A 19,173-nucleotide genomic window follows, 5' to 3' on the forward strand; every position below is an offset into this window, starting at 1 on the left:
TTAAGTATTTTATTGTTTGTGGATTAGCTTGTCAGTTAATTATATCTTTAAAGGATAAGAATGATAATAACTGGTAATCGTAATTTGTAGAAAGTAATTTGTTACCATTTTTTTTAATAAAGGGAGAGTGCTCTAATAAAAAAAATAAAACATTTAATATTTTAACAATTTAATCTATCATAAACATAATAACGTGTTAATCCAATATAATCAATAACACCTAACATCTATCCATACACATGTACTACCAAGCAAGGGGTCACATGCCACCTAAGTTCGAATTTCATATTTTCCAGGAATCAAATTGTTAGTGATTGATATTTTTAGTGGTCAAAATGAATATTTAAAATAAAAATAAAAATAAAAGTGAAAAGGAAAGCATGAGATAGATAATAGAGGAAACAACGTGAGAGTTCCACAGGAGTAAAGTAAAAGCTTTTGTAGATTCAGAAACCCTCACTTGTTGTTGGTGTGGTTGTGTTTTTGCATGCTTCGGACATGTCGATGGCGATGGTCCACCCTTCGGTTCACCCAATCGAAGCCCCACCCATGACTGAGCATGCAATTGCAATTGCAATGCCCAGACACACTCTGAAGGATACGCAGGGCATGCCCGGCACCCTCGGTGGCTTCCTCTTGCGCTTCGCCCAGTTCTCTTTCGCCCTCGTTTCCCTCTCCGTCATGGCTACCACCTCCGATTTCCCTTCTGTCACTGCCTTCCGGTATTCATTAATTCCCCCCTTTCCTTATTTTCTGTTTAATCGTGCTTATTTTTAATTGGGTTTGTGGTAATTGTTGATTTGGGCTTGTTTTTTGTGTTCAAAATCAGCACCCCAGATTTTATTTTTTTTCAAGTGGGTTTTATCAAGGGAGCAATGAAATGAACTCTTGTACATTCACCATATTTAGAAAGAATTGATTTCTTAAAATAGTTGGGGCCTTGGTGGGCATTTTATTGTCTCAGGTTCGTACTAATAAATTCATCTAACAAGTTTGAGAATTGTTTTAGGTAGTTACTAGTCGTTATTTCGAAGATACTTTAGTGATAAAAATGGTTAAAACTAGTGCTTATTTCGCATTATATTTTATTTAACAACTTACTAATATAACAACAAAAGTAAATGAGGTTGGTTGGCTGAATGAATCACATAACGCCATTTGATTCAGTTAAAGACCAAATCTTCTGAGATATTATTATTCACATGAGATTCTTCTTAACAACTTCCTCATATGTCTTTTTTGTCTCTCTCTCTCCCCAGTTCTTAGACTAAAAACCATGCAATTTATTCTTATTCTTGTTACCGGTGTACTTTTTTGTATACATGTCCAAACCACTTTAATCAGTTTTCTGTCATTTTTTCCTCAATTGGTGTCACACCAATATTTCCTTGTCTTTAGCAACTTACTAGGAACCGAAAATTCAGTCTTGATAAAATGGGTGGGAAACCTAGGCTTTTACCAAAATCACTCATGGAACCCCTTTCAAATTTATTTCCTTTTATGTTTTGTATCTTTTTCTCTTAAATAGTCCAAAGTTACTGCTGATTTCTGAATGGGCATTCAGGAAATGATAAGATTATGATGGAATAAATTTGAGAGGAAGTTGGAGTAGCATTTAGTGAGGTGGGGGAATATAAAGTAAATAGTAATACACTTAAGGTGGTTTGGTCATGCAAGGAGAAGATCTACTGAGAGGCCCCAGTGAGAAAAGTGGATCAAATGGAATGTAGTCCAATTAAAAGAGGGAGAGGGAAACTGAAGAAAACTTTAGGAGAAACCATTTCAAAGACCTTGATCTAAATAGACTTTATAAAAATCTGATTTTCAACGAAACATAATGGCATTGTTGGATACTTGTAAGTTGTAACCAACCTCACTTGGTGACATAAGGCTCAGTTGTGGTTTTAAGTGGAATTCTGTTTATTGGAATCTCCTTATATTTAGTGCTATATTTAGTATTTACTTGGGCTAGAAGCCTACAAATTTTATGCCATCTGAAGATCCAGTTGGTGATCTGTTCAAGCCTTTGCCTCTCTAATCTATTTGGGAGTTATAAATTGTCTCAGAAGAATATGCACACTGTATGAATCAATTAGGCTTGGAATGGAAATGAGATTTGAGAGCATTCAAAGGCTCCATTATATGTACTGTAGGAAGTCATATTCCAAATAGTGGGCCACTCCACTTCCTTAAATTTGTGTATCTCTACTGTAATGTTTGCAAAGGTGATCAGTTCATTAGGATTCGATTAGGTCTCCATTCGCATAGTCTTCATTTTCAACACAGCATAACAAGTTTTGTTATATTTCTTGTACCAGCTACCTTGTTGCTGCTGTCAGCCTGCAAAGCTTGTGGAGCCTCTCTTTGGGAGTTGCTGATATGTATGCCATTTTAGTAAGGCGTGGCTACAGAAATGTGAGAATTGTCCGCTTATTCTCTATCGGTGATGGGGTAAGACAATGCTAGAAAACTTTGTGTACTTTTAATTAATCTTGTAAAATTGGTGTTATCCTCACATTGTCCTGAACACTCTGACACAGAAACTGTCTGAGTATATTCACTATCCAAGAAAGTTGTAACAATGGTAGCAGTAAAGGCAGTGAAAAAGTTGTCTTGTTCATTAGAAATATAACCATGTACAAGATGGTTGTCTGTCTCCAACCAGAGACAATCATCATTTTAAGGAAATACGCATGTAAAACTGTACCTGACCATCAGATTAATACGTTTTGCGAAAGACTATTAACACTGTACATTAGGAAAATGCATTTTAGCTATGGAACTGATTAAGTGGGATGATGCAAAAGTCAATGTTTTCAGCTACCCTATTATTGGGAATATAGTTTGTTCGTTCATTTGTTACAATAATGCGTATACTGTACTATAAAGAATAAAAATAATGCAGAGGTACTCATATGGTGTTTTCTTATAATTTATTTTTCTATGAAACTAAGTTTTTTCCTGTGAATTCTGGTGCAGATTACTTCAACACTTACATTTTCTGCAGCCTGTGCTTCTGCTGGTATTACAGTCCTCATTGGCAATGATTTGAATGATTGTGCACAGAACCATTGCAGCAGGTTTGAGACAGCAACAGCAATGGCGTTTATGAGTTGGTTTGCTGCTTCGCCCTCATTTATTTTAAATTTCTGGACGCTGGCCTCCAAATAGAAGCAGCAAGAAAGGGTTTTAGCTATGTATGTCATGTAACTTTGAGGATTGATGGCCCTGATTGTTGCAAATCTTAACCATGGGCTTTTTTGATCCTTTGAAATATTGCTGCTCTTCAATTCAAGGCATGAGCTTTAAACTTTTAGTTGTGAGGTTTATAATTTCTCAAACGATGATATGGTAACTTTCCAAGTACATGTCTACATGGCACAATATAAAGTTTATGCTGGTGTGAATGAGTTTGCACAAGTATAGCACCCAGAAATGAGTTTTGAAGTAGATTAATCAACTTGATTTCTAGAGTAATAAACTTCTAAAATTCTAGGAGCTGGAGTCGTGACATTGACAACCATGTTCAAGAAGTAATAAGTTATAGCCTCAAACAGTAATGCATAGAGGCTAAAAAGGCCTAGAGTTGTTAATCATTGGGTTCGGACTAATGGAGTCTGCAGAGTAAAAGAAGTAATAAGTTATAGCTTCTGCGTAATTCGATAAATTTGAAGTGATTTTATTAGTATACGTGTGCATTAACGCATGTTCAAATATATATAATGTAATTATGTAAATTTATTATCTCTCAGATATGATTTTTTTAATAGGCAAAATAAATTAATTGAGGGTACCAGAAATACAAAAAACAGGATACAACCAAATAACAATTTCAAACTGTCCCTCAACCCCACGGTTATCCAGTATTTACAACCTCTCAGATATGATATTACATAGTTACTTATACCAAAATTTAACGTATTTGTGATAGATCCAATTCAAATTATATTTTATATATTTTTTTGTAATTTTTTAATCATGGCATAATTTATATATTAAAAGGGATTTGTTAACTTATAGTCATTTGTGTTTTAGTTAAAAATGTAGCAGCAAGTTATACTCATAGATTATCTTAAAATGTTTTTGGTGTAACTATGTTTTGGTTCTTGCTAAATAATTAAATTTTTATTTTGGTTTATAATAATTTTTTATTTCAAATCAAATTTTTTATTGTTTGTTTCCAAATTTGTTTATATAGCACTTCGGAAAGTAATTTAGATAGTGTTTGAGGGATTAAAAACAATAAAATTAACAGGGACAAAAAAGTGTAAGAAAAATTATTGGAGACCAAAATAAAAATTCTGTCATTTATTAAAGAAAAAAAAATATTTAAGCATAAAATAAATATTTATCCTTCATAAGTTTGAATTGCTAATAGCACAAAAATAATAAACTTATTGGTTTTAAAACGAAGACATTTGTATAAATAAAAAAATTAAGGGTAAAAATTAAAAAAAAATTGTTTAAAGGTATAATTACTTTTTTATTTTCTAATTTGTTTTTTAGATTTAATTTGGTCCTTTTATTGTTTAAAGATTCAATTAGCTCGTGTATTTTTTTAAAAAATAATTCAATTCAACTAGGTCCTTTACTTTTAAAAAAATTCAATTAGATATTTTGTTTTTTATAAATTGGATTCAATTTGATCTCATTTAAAACTAAGAGAATGTATTTAATTAGGATTTTAATTTTTTTTATAAAAAAAATCTTGTGAAATTCAATCAAAACTTTTAAAGAATAAAAATAAGTCTTTTCATATTTAATCAAAATTATTAAGATTTTTAAAAAAAATACAATAAAATTTGTTGATATTCTATTAAGACTTATAAAAAGTTTCTTGGTATTTAAAAGTCCACAAATTTCAATATTTTTTTTTTCTAGAATAGATTACGATGGCTTTTATGAAATTTGTTTGGTAAAAAATATAAATACCACATCTATTAACTAATCTCATCCAAAGTTTGAGATTTTCCAGACTTTTTTCTTTTTTGACCGGATTCCTCCTCTTTTTCTTTCTCCCTCATTTTCCTTGCCCATATCTCTCAAATTCAGCTCTTATTATTCTTTAAATTTTTTGGAGCAAATGCAAGAAAAATGTGACCAAACAAAATCCAACTAAAAAAAGATCATTCCTATACTTTCAAAATTATCAGTCATGAACAATACGAAATGATGATTACCTGCATCTTATCGGTCAACAAAAAAAATTTAAGAGTAAAAATTCGAAGAAAAAAATCAATTTTCAAAGGTATAATTACATTTTGTATTTTCTAATTTATTTTTAAAATTTAATTTGATCCTTTTATTATTTAAAGATTCAATTAGGTCATGTATTTTTTTTAAATAATTCAATTCAATTAGGTCTTTTATTTTTAAAAAAATATTTAATTAAGTCTTTTATTTTTTAAATGAATTTAATTTGATATCATTTAAAACTAATTTGTCTTATTCTTTAAAATTTTTGGAATAAATGGAAGAAAATTGTGACCAAATTAAATCATCTAAAAAAAGAATAGTGTTATACTTTACAAAATTATCAGTCATGAACAGTACCAAATGGTGATTACTGACATCTTATTGGTTAACAATTAAATAAAAAAGAAATAAGATAAAATATATTTGATGGAATTAATGGGATAGCCTTTGATTTCACAATTCGTGTTTTTCGTGCAAAATAGTTTTGGTATTTAAAAGTAAAAATTGAATCATTTTAAAAAAAAATACATAAATTATATAATTGGTCTATTAATTATAATTAAAAATTTAATTGGATTTCTTAATTATTAAAAAAATTTAATTAAATTCTTTAATTATTAAAAACAGTAAAATCTATCCTTTTTTGTCCGTTTCATTAGGTTGATCGATAAAAATAAATATTTTTATATCTATTGTTGATACGATCGATGTAAAATATTAAATTTTAGATCAATTTTTCCAAAGCAACCAATATAAAGACAACGACATTTTACATGATTTGTGAATACAATAGATATAAAATGATAATTTTACATCATGTAAAAATGTCTTTTAAAAAAACTTTTATTAATGAGACTAATGGAGTTGATAAAATGGATAATTGTATTGTTTAAATCAATAAAAATGATTTAATTGAACTTTTTAATAAGGCTTAAATATGTTTTTGGTTCTTACAAGTTAATATTTTTTTATTTTTGATCCTCGTAAATTTATTTTTTTAATTTCAGTTCAAGAAAGTTTGTGTATTTTCTATTTTGATTCTTGTAAGACGTTTTTCTTATTTTTAGTCTGTAAATTTGTATTTATTTATCAATTTTGGTCACTCTAAGCGTAAACTTACGATGATTATAAATGAAAAATTAGAATCTTATAGGGACCAAAGTTAAAAAAATGTAAATTTATTGAAACTAAAACTGAATAAAATATCTTATAAGAACCAAAATTAAAAAAAAAACTTACAAAGACCAAAACTAAAAAAAAAGTAACCCACGGGAACTAAAACTATATATAAGTCTTTTAATAATTGAGTTATCAAAATGAACTTTTTGATAACTAAGGTATCAATTAAAAAGTTTAATTATATAATTGATCCCTTAATTATAACTAAAAATTCAATTGATCTATCAATTATTAAAAAAGTTCAATAAAGTCATCTAATTATTCAAAATACTACAACTATATGGTTTTGTCACTTCTGTTAGTTTAATGGATGAAAATATACTTTTTTATATTTATTGCTAATACAACTAATGTAAAACAAAAAAAATTTATATCGATTTTTCCAAGTCAACTATTGTAAAAATGATAACATTTTACATGGTTTGTTAACATAACATATGTAAAAAGACAATTTTATATCATGTAAAAATATCTATTTACAAAAATTTTATCAATCAAACTAAGATAACTAGTAAAAAAACATAATTATAATATTTTAATCACTTAAAAAATCTAATTAAATTTTTAATAATTAAGTACCTGTTGAACTTTTTAATAATTAAGTGAATCAATTAAACTTTTAATTATAAGTAAAAAAACCAATTATATAATTAAGCCATAAGAAAACACAAAATATAGTTTAACCTTTAAATAATAGAATGATGAAATTGAATTAAAAAATAAATTAGAATAATTAAACCTTCTTTATATAAGAAGAACAGAAAGATGACGGGTCCCACTGTGTAACCTTTAAATAATAGATCCGATCCGGTTCGGAGAACAACCGAACGAGGTTTTCTTTCTTTCTGCCGCTCAAATACGGAGAGAGAGAAATTGTTGAAGAAGCTTTTCTACTTCGAGCATTTTTATTATTTAATTTTGTTTGGTTTTAGGGTTTGAGAATCAGCACTGTGTCACGATGTCCAATCATCACCGTTCTTCCTCTAAGAACGGCCTTCCACCTCAAGAACTCCTTGACGATCTCTGCAGGTCTCTCTTTTTTCTTTTTATTTTCTCGCTTCTCTGTTTTGTTTCCCAGAAAAATATGTAGGAAATTAGGGCAGTGAAAGTTACGGAGCCTTATAGCTTCTTCTGTGTTTTTTTTTTATATTTTTTATTTATTTAACCCTTGAATTGTTCTAATTTTCTGTTTTTTTTTTTATCCACAGTAGAAATATTATACTTTATGCCTCTAATTAAAATTACTGTCTTACATAAAGAATTGATAGTGCTGTAAGCTGCTGACTGTGGATGAAACTTTTTTTAATTATTATTATTGTTCTTGTTGTTTATGTCTTCAATTGGATTTTGGGTTGTAAGAATATGAGTATGGTTGTAAATTAAGCTTCAAGCAGTAGATTGTGGCTTCTTTTCTGTTGCTGAATGAGTAAATTATTCTTACTTGCTACACTGCAATACAATTTTTTTTGAAAGAGAAAGTTCTGCTGGATATTTGTCTTATGAACTTTAAATCGGTCACTTTTGCAACTGCTTAATCATGGATTACTCACTATCAGCATAATGAGCGTTTTTTTTTGCTATATAACCGTTCATTTTTTTTAATAATGGTGAAGATCTTTGAAATGATTTGTCATAGATAATGATATATAGTAATGTTGTCCTCCGACTCTGTAACACTAAATTCATTTGCATTGACATTCTTCCCTTTATTTTGTCGAGTATAAGTGTCCTCCTATGTTTATTTTGTTATGAAAACCCTGTTCATGTTGTTATATTGCAGCCGATTTGTGCTAAATGTGCCAAAGGAAGATCTTCAGTCATTTGAAAGGATCTTGTTTCTTGTGGAGAATGCACATTGGTTTTATGAAGATAATTCCGTAGAAAATAATCCATCTCTGAAGTCATTAAATCTGAAGGAGTTCACTTCTTTATGTATCCTTACTATAGCTGTTTTTGTTTTCAGTCTTTCTGTTTACAATAGCTGAATATTATCTTTTCATTCTTATTCCTTTTGACTAATAATTTATGAACAATTCATGCACTGGTTTGTTTCATACTTTTCATTAAAAAGGGAACATGGTAAGCTATTTTCTTTGCTTTTGAACTTGGCGGTGAAAATGTGAGATGAATGAACGTGAGGGGAGGATATGGATTGTCCATAGAAATTTATTCCTACAACAACCACCAAGCCTTTTTTTGCTAGGTAGGATCTGGGTGGACGAAACAATGCAATAATGTTTTGTTGTGAATCACGTCTATTCCAAACTAAGAATTTCAAAACCTTTAATTTGGTATTAAAAAAAATTGTTGCTTCACAAGATTTAATCGTTCTATTCTTCTCCCATGCTATCTCTTGTATTATGTGAACCAAATCTTGGTAAACAGGGAGAATTCTCTTCTTCCTTTGATTTCCCCTCAGTATTGTTGCGCTATACGTAACATATTACAGTGTACATTTGCCAAACTGCTTGTGGAAAATTATCTCTGCATGATAAGGCACATAAAGATGTTGACATGCTCTTATCTGGAATTCCCTTTGTCCCCCTGCCCTGTTTTTTCTTCATAAAATCCTATGCATGGTTTCTTTGAGTTCATCAATGAGGACTGCATTTTTGCTCAGCTTGTTAGCCATGCTCACATGCTTGTGCATGGACACACGGTCAAAATGATAATTGTTAAGACAATGTAATACTGTAACCATGTTGTTCTCCAATTACATTCCATGACCAGGTGAGAGAAAGCTATCTCTTCATGATTTACTTTTTAGGAAAATGCGAGGCACTGTTGTCTAGGCTTTACCTAAACTAAAGCTACTCATCATGGCAGTGTGTTTACATGGTCATACTCTATCCATATCAATTTATATATTAGATGCTGTCTTCCTTAACATATAGCAGTGTTCAATAGCTGTGATGTTTTTCAGCCTTATGTGGCCCATATAGATGATATTTTCAAGGACTTCACTTCCTATAAGGTTCGAGTTCCTGTAACTGGGGCAATAATTCTTGATGAAACATATGAAAGGGTAAGACAAGAATTAACACTTTCAGCAGTACTTATTTTTTGCTTTCTGTAGTAAGACAAATCTATTTGCTTACCTTGTTTTTTGTGATGTTTAGTTACTGTAATCAGTGTGTTTGAATGTGGTTACGATCTGTGTTATGAATTCCAAATTATTTATGTTCCCAAATCGGCTATTAGGAGAATGTATATTGTCAGCTGTCCATAGTATTGTACATACAGTCAATTCTTGACTTGGTTTTGTATAATCTTCATTACTCCACTTGATTAACTTCTTTTGAAAAACAGGATAACATTATTTGTTTCAGTTATAGATATAGGCTGTTTACAAGCTTTCACCTAACATCTAGAGCTTTTAGGAGAGTCAGTCCATGTCATAATACAAACTAATTGGCCTCTGACCAAGTGGTTAAGACTAAGAATGCCCCCATTCTTAATACAAACTTGAGTTTTATTGGGAAAAATTCAAGTCCTACATCGGCTAAAGATAACGCCATATAAGAGTATATAAGTGAGGGGCAACCCTCACCCCTTGAACTAGCTTTTGGGGTTGAGTTAAGCCTAAACTCACATTCTAAGATTCTAAGATGATATTAGAGCATATCCAATATTAGTCGAAAGGGTCACCCACCATTGTTATCCACGCACCAAGCGCAAGAAGTGTTGGGCGTGAGGGAGTGTATTGGAAAAAACCCAAGTTCTACATCGGTTAAAGATAAAGCCATATAAGAGTATATAAGTGAGACATGGCGATTTGAGACATGGAGGAGCATCACGAACACGAGGAAGTGAAGGGTGAGTCCTTGTTGAAGATTTCTGTGATTATGCTTTTACCACTGCTGTCTATCTAATCAACAAACTTCCTACTGTTTCCCTAAATTTTGCCATGCCTTTTGTCACTCTCTTTAACAAGGATCCTGATTTTTCGATTCCTTAAAACATTTGGTTGTGCTTGTTTTCCCTTGTTAAGACCTTATCATGCACATAAACTTGATTTTGCATCTCATGAATGTTTATTTTTAGGGTATTCTTCATCTCATAAAGGTTACAAATGCCTGTCTTCATAAAGTAATCCTTGTCCTGAAACTCTCTTAATGTATCTAAGAATACGCATAACAGCATTCCAATGATCAACACGAGGATTTTGCATAAATTGGCTCACTACTCCAACAGCAAAGGAAATATCAGGTCTTGTAATGGTGAGATAGATGAGTTTTCTCACAAGTCTTCTATATCTCTCGGGATCAGAATACATTTCACTCTGATATGCCAGAAGCTTCAGATTCGGATACATAGGGCTATCATCAGGTCTACAATTCTGCATGCCTGTTTCCTCCAAAATGTCAAGGGCGTACTTCCTCTGAGAGATCACAACACCATCTCCTGACTGAGCCACCTCAATACCAAGGAAGTACTTCAAATATCCCAGGTCTTTGGTCTGGAAATGACTAAATAAGTGTTCCTTTAGCTGAACAATCTTAGTAGCATCATTCCCTGTAATCACTATATCATCAACATATACTATCAAATAAACACATTTCCCAGGGGATGAATGACAATAAAAAACAGAATGATCAGTCTCACTTCGTTTCAACCCAAAAAGTTGAACAATATGATTGAATTTATCAAACCAAGCCCGAGGGGATTGCGTCAACCCATAGAGAGATCGACGCAACTTACAAACAAGACCACACTCCCCCTGAGCAACAAACCCAGGAGATTGCTCCATATAAATTTCCTCCTCAAGGTCACCATGAAGAAATGCATTTTTAATATCAAGCTGATGGAGAGGCCAATGACGCATGGCAGCCATAGCAAGAAATAGACGGACAGTAGTGATCTTAGCTACCGGAGAGAAGGTGTCACAATAATCAAGGCCATATATCTGAGTATAGCCTTTAACTACTAATCGAGCCTTAAGTCGATCAATCTCACCATTAGGCCCAACTTTAACTGCGTAGACCCATCTACAATCCACAACCTTCTTGCCAGGAGGAAGAGGAACAAGTTCCCAAGTTCCACTATGTTCAAGAGCCTACATTTCATCAATCATAGCTTGTCGTCATCCAGGATGACTAAGTGCCTCATGAATATTAGAAGGGACAGAATGCAAAGATAAAGAGAAAACAAAGGAAGAATATGAAGGAGACAAACGATGATATTTCAGAAAGTTATAGATAGGATGAGGATTACGAGAGGATCTAGTACCTTTTCGGATGGCAATGGACCAATCTGAATCAGAGGGATGAGAAGTAGTAGGATCCATGGCTTGAGGATTGATTGAAGAAAGATGAGAATCATGAGGAGAAGCTTCAGGTACTGAAGAACCAACTGGCTGTGTCCTGCGTTGATATGTAAGAAGAGGTGGAGGAGCAACTTCAGTTGGATGTGGTGGAGAAGATAGAACTTCACTGACATCTTGATTTGAGGTACCTAGAGGGAATGGAGAGGGAATCGGAAGTACATTCTGGATGGAAGAAGAATGGTTAATAGATGATGGGTAGAAGGGTGTGTCTTCAAAGAAGGTTGCATCTGCAAACATGTAGTATCGCCTGGTAGATGAAAAGTAGCATTTGTAACCCTTTTGAAGATGAGAATAATCTAAAAAGACACACTTGATTGCTCGGGCAGAAAGTTTGTCTAAACCAGGGGAGAGATCATGGACAAAACAAGTATAGCCAAATACTTTAGGTGGAACATGGAATAAGTGATCATGAGGGAAAATGATTGAGTGAGGAATTTGATTCTCAAGGGAAGAGGAATACATTCTGTTAATTAAGAAACAAGCAGTGAGCACCGCATCCCCCTAATGGTGTGTAGGAACATGAGAGGCTAACATTAGTGATCGTGCGGTGTCAAGGAGATGACGATTTTTCCTTTCTGCTATACCATTTTGTTGTGGTGTATGGGGACATGTAGATTGATGTAGAATGCCTTTTGAAGATAACAAAGAAGAGAGATCATGAGAGAAATACTCTTTGGCATTATCACTTCTAAAAAGCTTAATTGTTTTTCCAAATTGGTTTTCAATCTCATTGAGGAAGGACATGAAGATAGGCAAACTGTTCAAATCTGTCTTTCGTTAAATAGACCCAAGTACATCTAGAAAATTCATCAATAAAAGTTACAAAATATCGAAAATCAAAATATGTAACACGGCTTGGTCCCCAAATATCAGAATGAATGGTAGAGAAGGCTGAATTACATCTTTGAACAGTTTGTGAAAATGATGACCTAACATGTTTTCCTAGTTGACAAGATTCACATTCTAAGACTCGAAGATTCTTCAGATTAGGGACCATCATTTTCAGTTTTGGTAGACTTGGGTGACCTAGACGATCATGCAAAAATTTGGGGTTTGAAGTTGCTAAACAGGAAACAGAAAAGTTGGACTTCAAGTAGTAAAGTCCTCGTGATTCACGTCCTTCTCCAATCAGTCGACCCGTGCCATGTTCCTGGATAACAAAAGAATTAGCGGTAGAGATTACTGAGCAATTTAATGAATGAGTTAACTGACTCAATGAAATTAAATTATAGGAACACTGAGGAATAAACAAAACAAAATCCAACTTCAATGAGGAAGATAAAGACACTTGACCATTCCCTTGAGCTGCAACTTTGGAACCATTCGCTATAGTAACTAGATGAGGAATTTTTGGAACAGAAATGGATGTAAAAGAGGACTTGTTACCAGAAATATGATCAGAGGCACCTGAATCAAGTATCCAAGGACTGGGACCATCAATAGATTGAGAAATACATGATGTTGAATAACATGGTACAGAGGAAGATGAAGCCTGACTGCTGGATTTCTCAGATTTCAGCTTCAAATACTCTTGATACTGAGTTACCTGAGCTACTTTGTCAGGGAAGCCATGCAAGGAGTAACAATTCTCTTGAGTGTGGCCCATCCTCTTGCAATATGTGCATTGGGGATGTCCACCTCTCCCACTGCGACCTCCTCTACTGTTACGTCCTCCCCCTTTCCCACGAGGTGCAACCATAGCTGAGGTCTCCACTACATCAGCTGGATTTTCTTCTTTCAATACATGAGGTACACGAAGCAGCCTAGTGATGAGAGAATCCATCGATGGAACCTGATCTCCATCTAGGACTTGATCACACACATGATCAAAGTCTGAATGTAGACTCCTCAAGATAAGAACCATATAGAACTTATCTAGCTTTCTATTCACTTCCTCCAACGATTCAGCCACAAGGAACCTCTACAACTCTTCCGCTGCTGCCCGAGCTTTACTTATGTGTGCAATCATATCGTGGCTAGTTTGTTTGAGGGCTGTGACCTTCATGGTTGCATCAAACAAACTCTGAATATCATTGGTAAAGATTTCTCGGGCCTTCTTCCAAAAAGAACAACATGTTTTGAACGATCTGAGAATCTCCAAAACATCTGCCTCAACTGACTGCCATAAGACAACACAGAGCTGATAATCTAACTTTTCCCACTCAGGTCTTATCATTTGGAACTACCTCAGCATCTTTTTCAAGATGGTCATGATGCCCTTGCCCAAGAAATCACAGTTCCACTGAAGCAGACCAGGATAAGTAATTTTTCCAGTTGAGCTTTGCTGCTGTGATGGTGGGAGTTTCGGAAAATGAAAGCACTGGGCCAGATGAGGCCATTTTCACTCACAGATCAAAGATAACTAAAGGAGAAAGACGAGGAAGGCACAAGATCACGCAATGAAGTGCCGAAACCAAAAACTAATGGCTGATATGGACTCCGGAGAGTCCGACTAGACGGCCGGCAGCAAACGCGTGCGATTCCGGCAAGGGGAAGGCGGCGCGTGGTGGTCAAGCGCCGGTGTTTGGTGAGCACGGAGGCGGCGCGTGGAGGAGCTTCTGGCCAGGCGATTAGTTGGGTTGGGTTGCGCTCTTCGAGGCGCACAAAACCCTGTAGTCGCCGGTTGAAATGGTGGCCAGAATGAAGACGGTCGGCGGCGGACGACGGCGGACGACGGCGCGACGGTGCGACGGCTACGCGGACAGCGGCGGATACGACCCGCTCTGATACCAACTTGAAGCTGTGACTTTTGTGAGGAAGAACTATTCACTCACTAGCTTAGCTTTTATTTCATTCAAATAACATATATATACACAATGTTGAGAGAGACAGCTTGACAAGCTTTGACAAGACCAGACACACTGCTGTCTTCTACAACAAGATAAAACAGGGAAATCTATTCTAAAGATACATCTAATAATAACCCATAATCATAACACTAACTCTTTCAAAAATCTTGACTCTTATTTCACTCTTAATCCTAATCTATCTACACCTTCAGTAGTCACTACACCCGAATTGTCTCAACCGTCTTGCTCTCATTCTACTTCTGCACCTCTTGTTCCTCCTGGTTTTTCCACTAATCCAATTCATTCACCTACAATTCTTCTTCTTGAATCTCATTCACTCACCCTCTCTGAATCCACATCTGTTCATCCTCAAACTTTAGAGTCCACAACCATTAATACATCCTCCTCTGAGTCTCCTTCAGCACCAAGCTCTATACCAGCTAACACACATCCCATGCAAACAAGATCCAAAGCTGGAATTCACAATCCTAGACTACATCCTTTGTTATTTCTTACACATTTTGAACCTAAAATTGTGAAGCAGGGCTGGAAAATGCAGATTGACGTGCTGCCAACAAGAATATGATGCTTTGTTGAAAAATAAAACTTAGGACTTAGTTTCTTTACCTTCCAATAGACAGGCTATTGGGTGCAAATAGGTTTTCAGAGTAAAGGAAAATGCTGATTGTTCCATCAACAAGTTTAAAGCAAGGCTGGTAGCAAAGGGGTTTCATCAAGTTCATGGCTTTGACTTTCATGAAACATTTTCTCTTGTAATCAAACCTGTCACTATTCGTATTGTTCTTACCCTTGCTCTGTCACATGAGTGAGCTTGATGTAAATAATTCTTTATTGATGACTCAGAGTAAATACATTCGAGACTTACTCCACAAAACTCACATTCTAAAATTCTAAGATGGTATCAAAGCATATCCAATATTATTCAAAAGGGCCACCTTCCATTGTTATCCACACACCAAGCCCAAGAAGTGTTGGGCGTGAGGGGGTGTATTGTGAAAAATCCAAGTCCTACATCGGCTAAAGATAAAGTCATATAAGAGTATATAAGTGAGGGACAACCCTCACCCCTTGAACTAGTTTTTGGGGTTAAGTTAGACCTAAACTCACATTCTAAGATTCTAAGAAATTTCAATACAAGGTAGAGGGGACTCGTGCATCATATATGCTTCAAGCCCAAAGGGCTCTATCATGAGGGGACTTATAAGGGATATAATAAAGCCACTCATGAGTCTCGTACACCACCTAACAGCCTACACTTTTAGGGAAAGTTGCTCCATGTCATTTTCCAGAAGGCATTCAGTGTTCTAGACAAGGTTTTTTGTATCAGTAGAGGGTAGCTTTATTGGTTTTTAGCAGCTGTAAATTAAACATGTAGCCATATTTATGGAATTCTATTTTGTATGATTCTTGTTTAATGAGGAATCATACTTATGGAATTCTATTTTTGTACAAAGTACCTCTGGTACTCCATTGAGGGCGAGCCCTGGTGCAGCAGTAAAGTTGTGCCTTGGTGACTTGTTGGTCATGGGTTCGAATCCGGAAACAGCCTCTTTGCATATGCAAGGGTAAGGCTGCGTACAACATCCCTCTCCCATACCTTCGCATAGCGAAGAGCCTCTGGGCAATGGGGTACGAAGTTTTTTTTTTTTTACCTCTGGTACTCCATTGCTATTATATATATATATACTTATCTTTGCCGATCAAAAAAAAAATTCAGTGTTCTAGAAACTGTGTATTGGAAGTAAACAGTCTTGTTCAAAGGTAGGCAAATTAAAAGTATAATTTTGCAAAGAAATTCTAAGGATAGTGAAATGTTAGAGATGGCATATAGAACTTCGCTGAAGATCCTTTCATATCTGAACTGATATAATAGTATCAAGAGATTCTTTCAGACTTATTTATTTCTATGTTAAGCCCTATTTACTTGCCTGCTGTGGACAGTGCTTGCTAGTGAAGGGATGGAAAGGTACAAGTTGGAGTTTCCCTCGTGGAAAAAAGAGCAAAGACGAAGAAGATCATGCATGTTCCATTAGAGAAGTAAGCATGCTCCTTTAGAATTATCATTTTCTCTGTAAATGACTCTTTTTCTATGTGCATTTGGACTTTAGGTCTAGGAAAAATACTTATCTGTATTCTGTTCATAACAAAAATTGATATAGATTGAAAAATCTAAGTAATATTAATTGGCTAATTCATGTCTTATTAGGAGTCTTGGCTTAGTTCAGTTTTTTTTTTTTTTGTGGTGAACACAGGTCATGGAAGAAACAGGTTTTGATGTTTCAAAACTTCTGAACAAGGATGAATACCTTGAAGTTATTTTTGGACAACAGAGAGTGAGGCTTTACATTATTGCTGGAGTGAAAGATGATACGGCATTTGCTCCTCTTACCAAAAAGGAAATCAGTGTATGTTATTCTTTATATTTCTTTATAATAATTTATTTTTAAGTTTCTTATGATCCTTATGTACTTAGAGTTATCTTTAATTATTTCTTATATAGTAGTTTAGTTTAGGATAATTTCTTTAGAGTAGAATGTAAAAGTACAATCCTGGGATGATAAGTCAATTTCAAAAAACAGAGAAACTAAAGGAAAAACAGAGTTTCCACTAATTTGAATCTTTTTTACTCTGAATTTTGGATCTATATTTGGTCTTTACTGTTTTTTCCTTGCACCTCCAGTTGAGTGTGTTGTGGCTGAGAACTTTCAACATGATTGCTTTTCTTTGTTCTTATGTTAAAGATCATGGTAAAATTATCTATATGTGATTGACAACTGCAGGTTATCAAAATACTGAGAAATTGTGTAACCTGCAGGAAATTGCATGGCACCGGCTTGATGATCTTCAACCAGCAAGTGATGAAGTGATATCTCGTAGCATCACCGGCCTTAAGCTTTATATGGTGGCCCCATTTCTGGCGTGAGTACAACTGCATATGATTATGCTAGTTTCAGTGAATGTCCCATGTATTGTCAAAGTTAAAAAAGATTCACTACCTTCATGCAGATCATTGAAATCGTGGATTTCAATACACCACCCTGCAATGGCTCCAAGGCCCGATTTGCCTCTTAAAGGTAACTCCTATTTCCCCCCAAACACTGGTCGGTTTTAAATGCCTGAGGTCATAGGGTGTAGTTTAGTTACTCGATGCTTGGCTGTGTTGGGATGAGTTAATCTCCAGCAGCTAGTTCAATCTGTTGCACTACATTATGTGCATCGCAGCCTTGCAGGACCTAATCTCGACCACTGAGGTACCGTTGACTTGAGAGGCTGAGGCATTAGAATTGAGATGTGTTAGTATTGAATTGTAAGCTACGATATTGTGCAGATTTCTTTGCTTGGAAAGCTTTTCAGTGCACCATTTGTCAAGGGATTCAAAAGGAAAAATCAACTGTCAATGAACTTGCATAAGTGTTACTTGTTCCAAATTTAGTACTGCAACGCATTCCTAGTTTGATCCTTTGTACATTTTCCAAACTGTACATTCTTCTTACATTAGTTAGGAATGCTAACAATCCTTTACTTTTGTGAAGGAATTTGCGTCTGGAAAGCAAAACCCGGTTCTATTGGAAGTAGCTCCACAGTAATGGATATCCAGCCAACAAAACCTGAACCTGATTCTCACACCCTTGACATGGGGCCTGGCAAGAGCTTTCGGAATTTCAGATTTGATACTGCCTTGATTTTACAAGCAATGGAAGCTTCCTTTTCTTCTTGAAAGTCCAGCAACCTTTATGTAAAGTTTCACGTAACTGAATTGATTTCCCCTCTTTCATTGGTAGTATTCACTATCCATGCTAATTAGTTTGTTGCTGTACATCATGTTCCTCAAGTTGTCTGGTTGATTGAATAATATGTATATTGTGTACAGGAAGTATTTGTACCTAAATAGTTTTCTCAGTTAGTGTGGTATTATCTGTAAAACTAGAGTAAAGGTTCAATGTAAAAGTTAGACTACTCCCTACATTTGAACTCATTCAGACTCCGGGTCTCGGGCAGAATTAAACCGATTTATTTGGTAATGCCATTATAAATCTGTACAAAGTGGCTACTTTATGGTTACTGATTACTATGCAAGTGGTTGATAGATAGATATGATTAACATCTCAGGTATGACGTAATTCTGCAAAAACAAATTTCTGAAGAAGAAAAATTAAAAGAAAAAAAAAATGTTTTAGTTATAATTTTGGTCGAGCGCGTCAAGATCTCTATACTTTTATATCAATAAATTTGATTGTCAAACTTTAATAAACGAGTTTAATTTTTTTTTTTAGAATTCATGTTATTCAAGTTAGGGGACTATTTGCATGTTTTTAGTTTGAGGATTGCCAAAGTATATAAAAATCTATAATCACACTTGCCTGAAAGTAAAAAAAATAAATTAAAAATACATTTTTCTTAAAAAAATTAACCCCCCTTTCTAAACTAGCTTATCTCACTTCTTTTCTTTGGGCAAATTATTAGTCTATTGATTTACTAGGATGCACATTATCTATGATAACACTTGTGGCCTAACATGCATGAAATTGAGCCTGAGGTTTTGGAGAGAAAATCCTAATTTAAATCATAAAATTTAATTAAATTGTTGTGATTTTGTATACTTTAACCCTCTTATGTTTGACAATCAGTCAATTTTATAACTCATCATTTTCTCAGGAAAAA

At 34.3% G+C, this 19,173-nt stretch overlaps 2 protein-coding genes across 2 annotated transcripts; both read left to right on the forward strand.

The window, feature by feature from the left end:
- The first annotated feature begins 419 nt into the window (after positions 1 to 419).
- On the forward strand, positions 420 to 3,309 carry LOC100306043 (uncharacterized). Its single transcript, NM_001249739.2, has 3 exons — positions 420 to 722; positions 2,319 to 2,451; positions 2,980 to 3,309. Exons 1-3 carry the CDS (start codon positions 499 to 501, stop codon positions 3,169 to 3,171), a joined length of 549 nt encoding a protein of 182 aa, NP_001236668.1. The 5' UTR covers positions 420 to 498; the 3' UTR covers positions 3,172 to 3,309.
- Positions 3,310 to 7,196: 3,887 nt separating this feature from the next.
- Positions 7,197 to 18,555, forward strand: LOC100784829 (mRNA decapping complex subunit 2-like). Its single transcript, NM_001254342.2, has 8 exons — positions 7,197 to 7,404; positions 8,156 to 8,307; positions 9,273 to 9,400; positions 16,453 to 16,548; positions 16,764 to 16,916; positions 17,327 to 17,430; positions 17,518 to 17,585; positions 18,045 to 18,555. Exons 1-8 carry the CDS (start codon positions 7,334 to 7,336, stop codon positions 18,227 to 18,229), a joined length of 957 nt encoding a protein of 318 aa, NP_001241271.1. The 5' UTR covers positions 7,197 to 7,333; the 3' UTR covers positions 18,230 to 18,555.
- Positions 18,556 to 19,173: the final 618 nt, after the last annotated feature.

Source organism: Glycine max, chromosome 16 (assembly GCF_000004515.6).
Source record: "Glycine max cultivar Williams 82 chromosome 16, Glycine_max_v4.0, whole genome shotgun sequence".
In the NCBI taxonomy this organism is placed as follows: domain Eukaryota; kingdom Viridiplantae; phylum Streptophyta; class Magnoliopsida; order Fabales; family Fabaceae; genus Glycine; species Glycine max.